We start from the raw sequence: 14722 nt of genomic DNA on the forward strand, positions 1-14722 counted from the left end.
ATTTAAACTAATTTCCTTAAGATGTTTCCTGATACTCAAACATTATTTCTGCTATATGGGTCATTTTGGAGTCATGTATTTTCTCAGATAGAGATATCAAAGTTTTGTGACGGCCACTCATTCCAAAGCTGCTCACTGGGTGCCCATACAGCCTTTTTCAGGTGTCCTATAGCTTCAACATTTTCTGAGAGCATAAACAAAGTACCTTGGTGAAAAAGTGTGAAGTTAGAAATTGTAGCTGGGAATGAGGTCACACCTAAATTCACACTGTTACAGGACAACAAGATGGAAAACCATTAGCCTCGTTAGCCATTGTTAGCATTAGCAGTTATACAAAAACGTTAACCTGAAATGTATTTTTGTATATGAATTGCCCTCGGTTGGAAGAGCACTGTATAAATAAAAAAATAGACAGACACATACAACCAAAGTGCTAATAAACTGTATATTATGACAATTAACATTAGGCGCGTTCACACCGGAGTACTTTTACCCGTACTTTTTCCCTTTAGTTCCGATAGTGCCTGGAATTTTGCGTTCACACCAAAAAGAGAACATAGTTCAGAGAACTTTTACCCCCATTTGTTGTGCCTGCTAGAGAGGTGAGACTATCCTGGGGAGAAAAAAGTACCAATTTCTGATTGGCTGGGCGAATTGCAATCCACGCCCCGTAAAACTCTGAAAAGTTTTTTGAAGCCGCCATTGTATTTGCTGGCATTAGCATTATTAGCATTAGCATTAGCCCCGCGCACCAACGGAGAGAGAATAACTCGGATTTACTCGGAAGGCTTCAGCTGCTGGGAGTCCCAGCAGCTTCTACTGAAGCCAGTCCCCAACTCTGGGGACTTCGGGTGGCAGTATACGCCGTGAAGTTGTTTGCGGCCTGCCAGTAAACCCAAAGCAGAAGAAGAAGAAGTGACGTCAGCGGTTTCATTTGCGTAATCTCTTAGTTCCATGGGGGTACTAAGTGCTGGGAACTAAGTGCAGGGAACTAATGCCCTTGCCACACAAGGACGATAACGGTCGTATCTGGTACAGTTCTCTATTAGATAGACGGTTCGGCCACACGAGGCCGACACGGAAACGCAGGAAACGACAACGATAATGGGTCCCTAGGTGGGTAGATCTGCAAACGAAACGCTCTGGGGGGGCAAACGGCTCCGTGTTTACGCCTATACGATCATGTCCTGATAACGATGATGCAATAGCCCCGCCTCTCCTGCTCAGAGATCAGCTGCTGGGCTCTCAGAAGAGGGGGAGGAAAAGAGAGGCTCCGTTTTGTATTCTTATATTATATAGAGTCGTTATCAATTTGTTTTAAAGCTCAATAAATAACAAAGAAGACCTTTGAACATTTCAAATTTTGTCCGGAAGATTTAAACTTTAACGGACATGTTGACCGGCGAAAACAAATCTAACTGAAACTCTGCTGCACGGTCCCCTCGTCCCTTGGAAGAGGCGGAGAGGTGGGTGTTTTTCATCTGCTGGTGGACTAACCGGAGAGAATTACAGCAGGAGCAAACGCTTGCCTCGGGGAGGGAGAAAAAGAGCCAGAGCGTCCACAGCGGAGAATAAACAGAAGGGCAACCATGCGCGGGAAGTCTTCTTCGCTGCTTTTGTGACAGACTACAGCGCCACTTACAGGCCTGGCATATGTACTACAGCGTCTCCAGCACTTTCGAGCAGTCTCGTGTGAACGGACACGTTTCTGGTGCCTGTTGCGTGTGGACGGAAGACTTTTTTGATAACGATTGCGGTCCGTTAACGTTATCGTCCTCATGTGGCAAGCACCTAAGTACGGCAAAGTACTTGGTGTGAAAGCGGCTATTGTGCCTTCATCCTTTTGTTCACAGTGGCAGCAACAGTTACAACTTAAAAGAACATCACTGAGAGAGATGGCAAAATAAGCCATTTATTGAAAGAATCAAAAGAAACTAAACATGGACACTTTTTTTTTTTTTTTTTTAATCAAGCAAAATGTAACAGTTTCCACGTCGAAAAACACAGTCAACACTACGTCTCTGAAACACTCAGTGTGATCAGGCAGTTCTGTACCGAGGGCAAAGAGCAAAACAGCAGTTTTTTTTATCGGAATCTTTTGTAACACGTAGACCTTCAGACAGAGAAAAACTGAAATCCAACACGTGGCTTTTGAAATGAAATATATACATTTGTTCTTACAGCATTTACATATGGAAAAAAAGAAAACAATAAGTACCACAGAAGAACTCTATCTGTCAATCCAAAGATACAAAACAGAACTAAATACACACCATGTAGAAAAACTGAAGCATGATGATGCTGCCAGGACATCACCTTATTGTTTTCATGAATGCTGAGAGAGAGAAGCAGCAGGGGGTCCGGGTTTTAGAGGAACACATGGGAGGGCTTGTCAGGGGGTTGGACAGGAACGTGCTTACACAACCCTGAGCTGAGAGCGAGGTGATGGGGGGGGGGGGGCCCTCACTTCACTTCCACTCTAAAGGAAGACGGGATGCATCAAAAAATGAGACCACCGACAACTCCTACAATGCCAACAGTCTAAATAAAAAATGTAAGACATTTCCTCTGTGTCTTTTCTTTGGACAGCATTGCTAGGGTTAGGGTTATACAAACATATACACCAACACAATGATATACACGATGATTTGGCTTACACAGATGGATTAAACATCATATTCATTTCAGCTGGAGTTTTGGGTGGATCCAGGATTGTTGGATTTGTCCCCCATTGGATCCCAGTATTAAGTTGTAAGGTAAGGTTTTTTGTAGGACATAACATTGAAAACATATTTAAAACGTTCATTTCAACTGTCTCAAATCTAATACAAAATCCAGATGTCACTTAGTACACTATCATTTACCACATCTGTGTTGCTTGCTATACTGTATCATAATTGGCCCAATTCATGTCCTAAAGGTGGTTTAATGTACCTGGAGTAGTGAAGTGGTGGCCAAAATGCACAGTTTGATAAATGTTACAACAGTTTAGCTTAGGGGCTAGCAACTATCCATCAGCCCTGTGCTACACAATATTTTGCCATTTGTTTATGTCCAGCAAACCTCAGATGTTGATGCATCCATACCACCGATACCGCCCGGGGAGTGTTTTGTTGGAAGTGAAGCCCAGCCGGTTGTAGCTGTTGACAGACTGAAGAGGGGGGGGGAGGGGGGGGTGGCAGACAGACACACTAACAGTAGGTAGACACTGACTGAGGCGCTGCATTCACACCAATATGGCTTCAGGCCTAGAGACATGCCGGCAACATGCAGACATGTAGACAGGTGACAAAGTGGAGGGTGGAGGTAAACTGCGTAATTCATCCAACCTTCATTATCAGCTAACACACAAGGTAAAGCTACAGGTTCCTTCCTGTGGCTGGCTTTGAGGACCCAGAGACAGAGACAGAGCCTGAGAGAGACAAAGCACAGCATCATAAACTCAACTTGTCTAAAACTTAATACAGAAGCATTGCTGGAGTTCCTTCTGTGTATGTGGTTGTAGGATGCAAACTGCATGTATGTGTCTATAAAGAGCCAACATCTGAAGTGTCATTCGGAAAGAACACTGACAAATGAAATTACCACAATTGCCCTTTGACCTTCCTATACTCTACTGTACTGTAACATGTCCTGTAATAGTTAACAGAGAAGTTCGATAGTATTGCTTTCAGTGTATGTATAATGCATGGGGCTCTACATAATCACAGATACCATTGTTTTGAAAGGAGGGTTTTGGTGTTTTGCGATATTACCATAGACTGTATATATAAAGGATATTACAGCTGGGAAATGCTTGAGGTGTTATCTATTTAATCCTAGACTGCGAATGAGTTTAGAGGATCTTAGAGGCAAATTCTGTGGTTTCTAAAGTTGTGGATTGTGTGATGTACTCAGGGGCTTCAGGTTCTTTTGAATTATCCCACAGATAAGCATGTGAAGGTATGTAAGACACTTCACTGAGTAACAACTGAAGAAGTGATTACATATGTAATACAAGTACAGGTTTGATTGTTTAGGCCACTATGCATAGTTTAATGTTCTGACCTTTCCATTAACTAAAAGGAGGAATATGAGTATTGGATCATTCATTGGACAGCTTTGGTGATGTCATCCTGCATCATCAGAACAACCTACAATTGGAAGTACATTTGGACTACAGCCAAAGCATGCTGCAGTTCACACAAGTCAAAACCATATTAAAGCGTAGACGCCCCATAGTTCATTTGAACTTCACAAAAAAATACAGCGGCATCATGAGATACAATCACTTCAAATTCATGTATTCATGTTTTGAATTCTAATTGGCAGGAGGAACAGCCTCTGAATGGTCCATCACAGGACACTAAAACACTCCAGTGAAATGTGAAACAGGTTGATGACTATTTGTTAATAATCATCAGCATAGAGTACAGTATGTATATTGGTGTAGCCTTAATGCTGTACGGATAAGTATGCTTTAGTGATTATAATTATATTCTGTGTGTCATTCAATGTCCTCTGTTTCCTTCATCAATCATTCATCACACACACTTCAAACCCTTTATCTCTCATTCACATATCTAGCTTAACAAGAGCTGAAGCTTAGTCAAAGCCAGTTTACGGCCATTTGTGTTTCATTAGTTTCTCAGCATTTTGAAATGTCATACTGTAGTTAACAACTCGATTAACTAATAGTCTTTGTGACCCATTAAGTTAGTGTTGAAGTGTTCATTTAACAGTCACCTCAAACAGATATCTGACCTGACTTCATAATGGTCAAACAGTGTACCAGCATCACTGACTTTCCAAAGTGATATCTCATTTTTGACAGATAGAGTTCAATGTCTGTTTTGCCAAGATGTCAGGACCCTTATCAAAGTTTCTTTAAACGGAGACATCAACACTGTGAAACAGGCCTTTCTCAGAGTGGACATTTGACTTGTCATTGCAGGAAAAGCACAGGTGGAAGTAATAATCGTAATGGTTTGTTAGTTAGCACTCTGACTGTAACACTGACACAGCAGTGAATACGACTACTATCGTTTTCTCTTTGCCAGTGAGCTATGCTGAACAGAGGTATCTCATCATTACATTACATTACAGTACATGTTACTTGTTAGACGCTTTTATCCAAAGCGACTTACATACTCAATACTGTGGGCAATCCCTACAGGAGCAATTTGGGGGGAAGTGTCTCAGGGACACAACGACATGCTGACTGCAGTGGGGTTTGAATCTGTGCTCCCCTGATCCGAACACCAACGCACTAGCCCACTGCGCCACAGCCTCATCACACTGTGGGAAGTAATGGGAAGCTGTTGACACAACCATATACATGACACCTGTGGAGAAAAGCAAAGCTGTTTGAGTGTCTGTAACACAACAACAAATTCTCTCCTGCTAGCTTGTCCACTGTTAGCTTGTCACCCGCTAGCTTGTTACCTGCTAGCTTGCCACTCAGTGAGGCCATAGAGGCACTGCAGATGAACAGAATTCTACAAGAAAAACTAAATTAATTCAAACAAATGATGTGATATTCTTAAACTTTTAAGAAAGGCAACAGCCCTAACAACAGCAACAAAAATGCTGATCAGTCTGATTTATAAGTGCTTTTGATGTCTGTACCTTGGATGGGACATACATCCATTTTATCCCATCTATCAATCCACACTAATCAAGAGACATACGTGTGGTACCTCAGTACATCTCTACTGTGTGTCTACACGGCCATGGCAATTTGACAGGACACACACCTGAGGGCAGAGATTACTGTGTGACGTTATGTTAGAAAATAGATTAGTTAGATTAGATTAGTCTAGCCAAAATCTCCTCTGTTACCCCTTTCACACCAAGGCTTTTCCCCTTCTAGCTCCGTGCTAGAGCTTTTCTGGTTCAGAACCGGTTCTTCGGTTTAGCGCCGGCTCTTTTCACACCGCTCAGAGCCCGACTGGTGCTGCCGCTGCTGCGTCATGACGTCACAGTTTACGTCGCTGAGTTTCTCCCCAACGCCGGAGCTCACCTCACAACAACAACGGGCCGGGGACTGCGTTGCTTTTAATCATACGAAGCCAGATTAAATTAAATAACGACTTCTCCAACCTTATACTTTTCTCCAGAGTGCCGTGGTTCATTGTTTATTAATGTGTTTCAGCGGCATTTACCGACCGCTGCAGTGCTGGCTGCTCTTCCACGGGAGTGTATTCTCCCGTTAGCTCCGGGTTAGCTCACACGGCTCTAAAGTATTCACTGTCTGACTGTCACACAAGCAGCTGATACATATCCCCAGTTCCCCTTAAGTGAATGTGTGTCAGTCTGAATTGACGCTGTTTGGTGTCAGTCTGAATTGACGCTGTTTGGCATCACAACGCTGTTATGAAAGTTTCTCTGGTATAACATGGGTGATGTTAGCATAGCAACCGAAGCTAAACTAACTACTTGCTAAGCCGTTTTATACAGGCACATTTTACCGGCGTATTTTTCATTATGATTGCAATTATGATTATGATAGTCGGACATGACAACCTGTGCAGCCCATGTATTGATTCCATCCGATAGCTGCTATAATAACAAACAAAACGTCTGCCTGCTCTCCACAATGATCAATAACAGCGAACGGATGGTCAAAGTAAGGTACAAATAAACAGAATCACACGAAGCCTGGTTAGTGTTGCCTGACTTTATAAAGCGTGTTTTTTTTTTACAAGTGTGTGGTTGCGTTCTAGTCACTTTGCTCAGCACTACTGCTGGTTACAACTTTTATTTGCCGTACTCGCCTTAACTGTTATCTCAGGTTAATCTCGCCCCCCTCCGACGTAAGCGGTTCTTGCTTCTACACGGACAACTTTTTGGTGCTCGAAACGAACCGGATTCCGGAGCTTAGAGGCTGCTCCGCTGCGGTGTGAACAGGAAAACCCGGTGCTTTTCAAGCACCAGCACCGAACCGGCCCCGAAACACCGTTGGTGTGAATGGGGTATGTGAGAAAGGCCTATTCCCCTCTGTAGTGCGGCGGTCACTTTAAGGGTCCTTGGACAATCGCAGTGCATTTTGCTCTTGTTGCTCAAGCAGACTGACAGACTTGTCTGTCGGATTATCAGTGTCCATAGAGAAACAGTTTATTAACTAGTTTCTTTTCAGACATGTCCTGTGTTTGTTTGTCTCAAAGGGACTGAACCTTTTTCCATATTCAGTCATTCATATAACTGTCCAAGTTTTATTCCTTGTGTTTCATAGAGATCCTGTTGATCTAGAATAGCGTCCTTTTCCTCATCTCCTCATAATTTCCGAACAAAATGTTTTCTGTTTTCTTACCAAGCTTGTTACACCCGTGGGTCTTCTTTTCCATCTATTCATCCATCCAAACACTTTGACAAATGTTCAGTTCAGCGCCAAGATCGTCTCTAAACCTGTTAGAACTTCTGGTCCATGTATACATTCTGACACATGAGTCTGTAGGTTAAAGTACATCCACTCCACTGTACTGCTTGTCCTAAACATGGGAGACCTTCTGTGTCTCTCTTGCCTGCTTGATGCTGTATAGCCACTTAATGACTCGAGCGTTTCGCTCCACAGCCGAGATGCCATATGGAACACGCTCCCCGGCCTCCTCTTCCTCTTCCTCAGCCGCGTCTGACAGCCCGTCGTTGGAAGATCGCCGCGATCGGTCGCAGTCCGAGGAGATCATAGAAGCGGATCGAAAGTTCAGGCTGACGATGTCCGAGTTGGCCCGAGCAAAGTTCTCTGGACCCACTGCCTCCAGCTCCTCTGGGTCAAGGCCGCAGTAGTTAAAAAAGCGCTCCACGTCAGCTCCGGCCCGGGCGTAGCGGTCTGACAGGTCTGACTTCGATCTGTGCAGCGAGGAGCGACGGACCACCGAGGAACCAAGCTCCAGGTTGGCATCTGTTGAAGTATTTGAAGGGTCTCCCAAATCACAAGGGAGCGACTGTGGGGTGCTGTTGTCACAGAGCGAAGGGGATGGAGTTGGACGAGCGGGGGGCAACGAAAAGGATAGTGCGGGAGGTGGGAGGGAGGCGGGGTTGGGTTTGGGTGGGAGGGGTGGAGCCGATGAGCTGCTGGACCGGGCCGTGCGCAGGGGCTTTCCATTGCACAGTCGCAGGAGGTCGGAGGAGGAGTGGGAGGTGAGGAGGGGGGGGAGGGGGGAGCGAGAGCGATCGATGACTCCTTCACCTCGTCTGCTAAGGTTGAGGTTTCCACCCTGTAGTGGACTGCGACGCCCCCCGCTGTTCAGCGGAGGGACCTTCAGAGAATGGGAGAAGGAGCGCAGGGAGTGTGAGGTGCTGGGGCTGGGGGCTGAGTCCGGGGGCTGCTCATTCAGCGCCATGGTGGATCGGTAGGTCAACGGCATCCTAGGAAACAGGAAGATAAATACATGAAATGCTGTAGCATCAGGTAGGTAAAGTGTGGATACTAAACGAAGGCTGGATTCAAGTAGTGTACATCCACACTAAGCTACTTATAGACAGAGAGGGAAGCTTAGAAATACCCCCTTTTACAAAATCAAAGAATGCATTGAAACCTGGATATCTAATATGGAGAGGTCCCCCCATTGACCACTGCCACTGCCTTCACAGCTTTGTAAGATCCCTGCAATAACCCCCTTCCATACTTCCACATCTATGTGTTTCAGCCATGTTATTTAGTGGGAATGCTGATACAGCAATCCAACTATATGTTATTCTACGGACAAAATTATTATTATTCCGCCGGAATTTTGCACCTCTTGTCCTCCTGCATTCAACATCGCAGAAACTCCGTTCAAACATCAAAACGTTCAGCTCGGTCGGGAATCGATGGCTATCATTTGGATTATTCATAACTTTCATAATTCCAGAGATACATCCCATAATTAATCACATTTTTAACCATTGAAGTCAATGGAGAAAATCTTCAGACTTGAACAATCTTCATGCGACTTCAACTGCTAACTGTTCATTCATACTTTCACTCAGAAACCTCATTCCAACTTTAAAATGTTACACACCTTTCTGACATTATTCGTGTAACACAACTTTTAAATCTGATTCTCACTTTTAGAGATATTAAACATTGTTCAGACCTTGGTAAAGAGGCTTTCTTCAGATTTTAACATTAACTAGAGTGCGTGATGTCACAGCTAGAGGGTAGGAAATCTTGAAATTTGCCTTCATATCTTTTTTTAAAACTGCCATAATTCCCAAACCCTACATTCCTGAGACATAATTTTTCATGACAAACGTAGGAAAACATCTCGTAGCTTGAAAAATGACAAATAATTAAGCAAAAATAATTAAACAAAATGCCTCTTGAGGGCATGAAGTGACAAAAACGTTCAACATGTCTCCATTAAAACCCATTGTAATTTCAGGCTGATATTTCCTCACAGCAGCAGCCGCACACTTTTAGTTGAACTGCCAAAAAGGCCACATTATTAACCCGAAAGTACACAAAAATTACACTTCAGATACTCAACTTCCTTGACATGCTTCACGTTTTGAAATTTCACAGATATCTGTTATGGTTCTTCCACAAAACGTTCACATGTAAGAGGTTTATCTCTCATTCAGAACAATGCAAACCTTTGATCTCTACAGAGCTCGTTAGCTCAACTATAAACACCTGTGTAATGGAACACGATGATGTCATCACTCCAACTGACAGCAGTCAGTTCTAACGGTAGGTCCACACAGCAGCGTCAAAAAAATCTTGGAGGTGGGCGTATCTGAAGCTTGGGGATTTTTCGCGAGCAACAACCAATCACATGAATCTCCCGCCCCCGACATACAAAGCAAAAAAGCCCGAAGTAAACTGGATATAAACTCCCCAAACAGGCGAAAACCTACCACTGTCTCTGCCACCTCCCTCCATGCCTGGCTCCTCCGGTTTGTATCCCGGTAGGTAAATAGGGACTGGTCATAAAGCACCGGGTGATTCCCTACCGCTATAATTAATTTCTCCTCCATTTTTTGGAATATGAGGAAATGACCTGCGGAATGTCTCTCCCAGCATGCACGCGGTTTCATTGGCTAGCGCTTGTACTGTCAGATTTGCATAAACGGGATTTGATTGGCTGATGCTTCCACCTCAGCTTCAAAAGTTGAACATTGCTCAACTTTTGAAGCCTGAGATGCCTGGAAATCTCCGCTTTGCTTCCCACAATGCAGTTCGGCGAAAAGTGAGGCAAAGTGACATCACCCCATTCAAAGTGAATGTGCAGAAGCGTTGGAAGATTTTTTTAACGCTGCTGTGTGGATGGGCCGTAACTGTTCATATTCTCTCTCTCTCTCTCTCTCTCTCTCTCAAATGCCGTCGCCATGAAACACGATGTTGCTGAAAGTCCAATGGACACGGTCCAATTGTCCCCCAATCTTCACTTGTATATCACCGGTCCATGCCTCAACAGCTCTACGCCAAATCTGAAATCTCACCATATGCCGAAACGCATCCCTCGTCCATAAAACACGATGTCCCTTTAACTCCTATGAAAATGTTCAAAAAGTGCTCAAAATTCACATGTGTGCTAACAGTCCAGCCGTGAAGACATCTACGAGACAGTTTTGAGATTTCTTCAAATGCCGTTGCCATGGCAACACAATGCTCGCCATGAAACACGGTTTTCTCATAACTTCAGTGAAAATGCTTCAAACGGCCCAAAACTTCACAGGTTTGGTAACGATGCAGCCATCAACGCATCTAAGTGTATTATGGGGTGTCATCAAATGCCGTTGCCATGGCGACAGACCACTCGCCATGAAGCACGATGTCGCTGTAAGTCCAATGGAAACGGTCCGATCGTCCCCCAAACTTCGCGTCTATATCACCGGTCCAGCCCTCAACAGCTCTACGTCAATTATGGGGTTTCTTCAAATGCCGTTGCCATGGCAACACAATGCTCGCCATGAAACACGGTTTTCTCATAACTTCAGTGAAAATGTTCCAAACGGCCCAAAACTTCACAGGTTTGGTAACGATGCAGCCATCAACGCATCTAAGCGTATTATGGGGTGTCATCAAATGCCGTTGCCATGGCGACAGATCATTCACCATCAAGTTAGTTCAAAAGTTTGCAGTTCAAATATTCTGCTGCTTTTCCAAGCCTTTTTACTTTCTTTTCTTCACTCATCACACATTCAAGCCCCCAGTGTTCATTTAACATTTCAATCTAAATTCTTCACTTTCTTCTTACACATTACATTTCAGCATAGCAGTTTAGCGTCAGCTTTTCAGCATAAAGCATTCCCACTAGCAATTTCTTCAGGAATTGCATTCTCTAGTTGACTTAGTAATACATCAAGGGTCATCTAGATTTCAGTATTTGGGGCTCAGGGCCAGAAGCTTTCACATCTAACTACAGATATTACCATGACAGGGCTTCTTATATGTTCAAACATTTATGAAAAAGCCAGGAACATTTATGACATTTGAGTCGATCATTTTACGTAGACGTGCTCGTACACAAAAACATCTTGTAAACTTTGTTTGATGTTGAAGAAGTAAATTACCCTGATGGTGTCCAACTTCTGGCCATTCCCCCTGCTGACCTCATCAACACAGCACTCTTAGCTCCGCCCCCTCGTCCTTCGGACGTTGCTCCTGAAGATGACGATGAGTTTAGCAGATTTTTAAGGATCTCCAGGTTTAAATTCTCTCGTTTGCTGCTGCCTGCACATGTGTCTGACTTAGCGTTGTTATTGGATGCTTTGAAAGGTATCCCGCCCCCATTTCCGCCTCCACCAATCCCAGAGCCCCTTTTGGACAGGAGGGTGTGACCGACGGGAGGCTTAGCCAGCACAGGTGGTTTGATTGGCTCCTGCTTGGCGTTGATAACTTCCTGGCTCTTGACATACTTTGCCTTGTCAGCTTCCAGTCTCTCCACAGCACTGAGACGCTTTGGGTTAGTGTCCACCTGAGACAGACAAAAATAATATGTTAATGAGCATAACTCTCCAATATCATTTCATTTCATTTCAAACCTTTATTTATTCAGGTTGTATCCCATTGAGATCATCGACCTCTTTTTCAAGGGAGACCTGCTCAAGTAGGTTCCACATGAAACATTAAAAACATATACAGAACAACAAAAGGACATCATACAGTAGCATTACAGGGATTACGAATTACATACTATCCACATGCACACATGCAATATTTTCAGGGTTCTTACACCTTTTCCAAAGTCAAATTCAAGCACTTTTCAAGCATTTTCAAGGTGCATTTTCAAGCTTTTCAAGCATCTTACAGCTGTTGTAAATTACATATTTATATACACATACTTATACTCAAATGATTATTTCCCTACCTCACATTAAATCAGATGTTCTTTATGCTATAAACAACCAAATGTGTGTTTCATAATAGCATTCTACATGAGGATGAAAAATTTAAAATGTTAGAAAAGAAAACTAAGTTTAATATTTCAAAATGAGTGACCCATCTGTACGTAGACTGGGCATCCCATATAACCTGGCTGAGCCAATATAAAACAATCAGCCAAATAACTTTTCAATATATTATTGATTACTATTTTTGAGGTACTTTTAGGTTGGCAGTAAACACAAGTCAGAGGTAAATGGTGTACTTTTACTCCACTACATGTATTTAATACCTTTAGTTACTTTACAGATGTGGATGAATGATGTGAAATATAATCAAGTGTTAAATCAGACTTTAGTTCCACCTGGAGTAAATTCACAAGCTACCCTGCAGTATACAAAGTCATTCAAACTAGCTGCAACTTTACCAGCTTTGATAACACTTTCATGATCAATCATTATAAAACATATCATATACAATTATTAGGGATGCTCCGATCGCCAATTTTGGGGCCGATCGCCGGAATCAGTATCGGCCGATACCGCTCTCTTTTCCTCTCTCCCTCTCTCTCTCTCCTGACAGCCCGTCAGTATCTCCTGCAGCTCACTGATCCAGTAATGAGCGACCCGACAGTGAAGAATAAATATATTTATAACTAGTTTAGCTTGTTCCAGAGGTAGATAAAATAGCTAAGTGTGTTAGGTCTAACTCTTAATGTGTGTTCTGCTCCGCTCACCAGTCCGTCACAGCGGGTGGAGCTGCAGGATTTCTGCTTCACACACACGTTGCATACCGCTATTTTATTGTCATTTTCGGACACTTAAAATACTGCCAGACTAGTGAAGCCATTTTGGCGAGCTTGTTTTGCCGCGCACAGAGAAAAGTGTCATGTATTTTACATGCAACGATAGCCTAATCTAAAATGCTCTACTCTGGCGTACCTTTCGTGTGGTGTGTGGCTCGTCAGCGCAGACTCTCGCATCGTTATTGTTGCACACTTTGCAGGAGGCTACTCTTGGGCTTCGCTTGACCCTCGTCTTAGCCATGGCTTGTATTTGTCTTCTGCTAGCCAACGCTCGTTGAAACGGCAACCTCCTGGCATACTGTCATCTATCACTCTCATCAGAATGCCCAGGTCACACACGTAACAAAAACACTTGCCGGTCACGCGCATAGCGCGGGAAGGTCGGAGCGGAGCTGTTTTATGTAAAAGCGAAGCAATTAAGCGCGCTCCGACTTCTTTATTTTCTTTTAATCTAAAAAGCGAAGTAAAGCATTTACAATTTCAAGCACTTTCTCCCAAATTCAAGCACCATTCCCAAAATTCAAGCACTTTTCAAACCTTGAAAACACCTCGTACAATTTCAAGCATTTTCAAGGATTTCCAGCACCCGTACGCACCCTGTATTTTGTATACATATAGGTTTTTAAACCCTAGACGTGCCCAATAACACTACCAAGGGGCCAATATCTATGAGATGCTAGGACCCGGACATTATATATATTTTGTTTCATTTGAGGCATTCAGAGACATTAATTCAAATGCAGTAAGGACTAGAGGACCCATCAGTGTATCCTCAATTATAGCTCCTCCAGAGAGCCTCCTCGATGTTCGATCCTCGAAGTGCATTTAGAGAAATTAGATGTCCTTCAACATGGCACGCTGAAATCCACTTCCGGGTCACTACCGGAGGACATTTGTGAAATGACACACACACACACACACACACACACACACACACACACACACACACACACACACACACACACACACACACACACACACACACACACACACACACACACACACACACACACACACACACACACACACACACACACACACACACACACACACACACACACACACACACACACACACACACACACACACACACACACACACACACACATACCTGTCTCCTGAAGTAGTCCGGGCCCTTATTGAGGATGCGGAGGGGTACGGTGGAACTGAAGGGCGTTGCGGGGCCAGCGGCCTTGCTATCTGGCAGGGCTGGAGCCAGTGTCTCTGTCGGCATGGCAACGAAGCGACTGGGGTGGCCGGCCGTGGTGGCAGCAGGTGCGGGGAGGTCGACAGAGGGCGGGGGCACCGGAGGACCCCCAATACATGAAGACACAAGGTTGAGAAGAGAAAGTCTAGAAAGAGATGAGCCCCTTGGCCCTCCTCATCGCCTGATGGACCCTGTGGCACCGGGCCAGACTCTGGGCTGGGGGGGGGGCTGAACACTGGGTTCAGATATACTTCTGCATTGCCTGAGTAGGACGATCTCTGTGAGCGGCTCTACAACCTCACAGAGTCTTTACTGCGTGCTGCTCAGGACCCGCTGACGGACAGAGAGATGGATAGAAGGAGAGAGGACAGTGACAGAGAGGAGAGAAGGACAAAGAGTGATGAGAGTGTCTCAGTGCAGC

General features: G+C 44.2%; 1 protein-coding gene across 3 annotated transcripts in view; it reads right to left on the reverse strand.

Annotated features, from left to right (window-relative positions):
- Nucleotides 1-1867: 1867 nt before the first annotated feature.
- fam110b (family with sequence similarity 110 member B) overlaps nt 1868-14722 on the reverse strand; it is a 65143-nt gene continuing 52288 nt past the window's right edge. The window contains exons 3-6 of one of the 3 annotated variants that reach the window (XR_004554989.1): nt 14206-14722; nt 11479-11882; nt 7292-8346; nt 1868-5324 (exon numbers count right to left, since the gene is read on the reverse strand). The exon at nt 14206-14722 is cut by the window's right edge and continues 98 nt beyond it. Coding sequence is in view for 1 of the 3 variants with exons in the window: in XM_034118644.1 (XP_033974535.1) it covers nt 7470-8346; nt 11479-11882; nt 14206-14328 (1404 nt within the window). In the remaining 2 variants the exon portion in view is untranslated. Of the gene's footprint in view, nt 5325-6843; nt 8347-11478; nt 11883-14205 lie in introns of those variants that run through there. The other 2 variants (XR_004554990.1, XM_034118644.1) reach the window with 2 other exon arrangements.

The sequence above is a fragment of the Trematomus bernacchii genome, unplaced genomic scaffold (assembly GCF_902827165.1).
Source record: "Trematomus bernacchii unplaced genomic scaffold, fTreBer1.1, whole genome shotgun sequence".
In the NCBI taxonomy this organism is placed as follows: domain Eukaryota; kingdom Metazoa; phylum Chordata; class Actinopteri; order Perciformes; family Nototheniidae; genus Trematomus; species Trematomus bernacchii.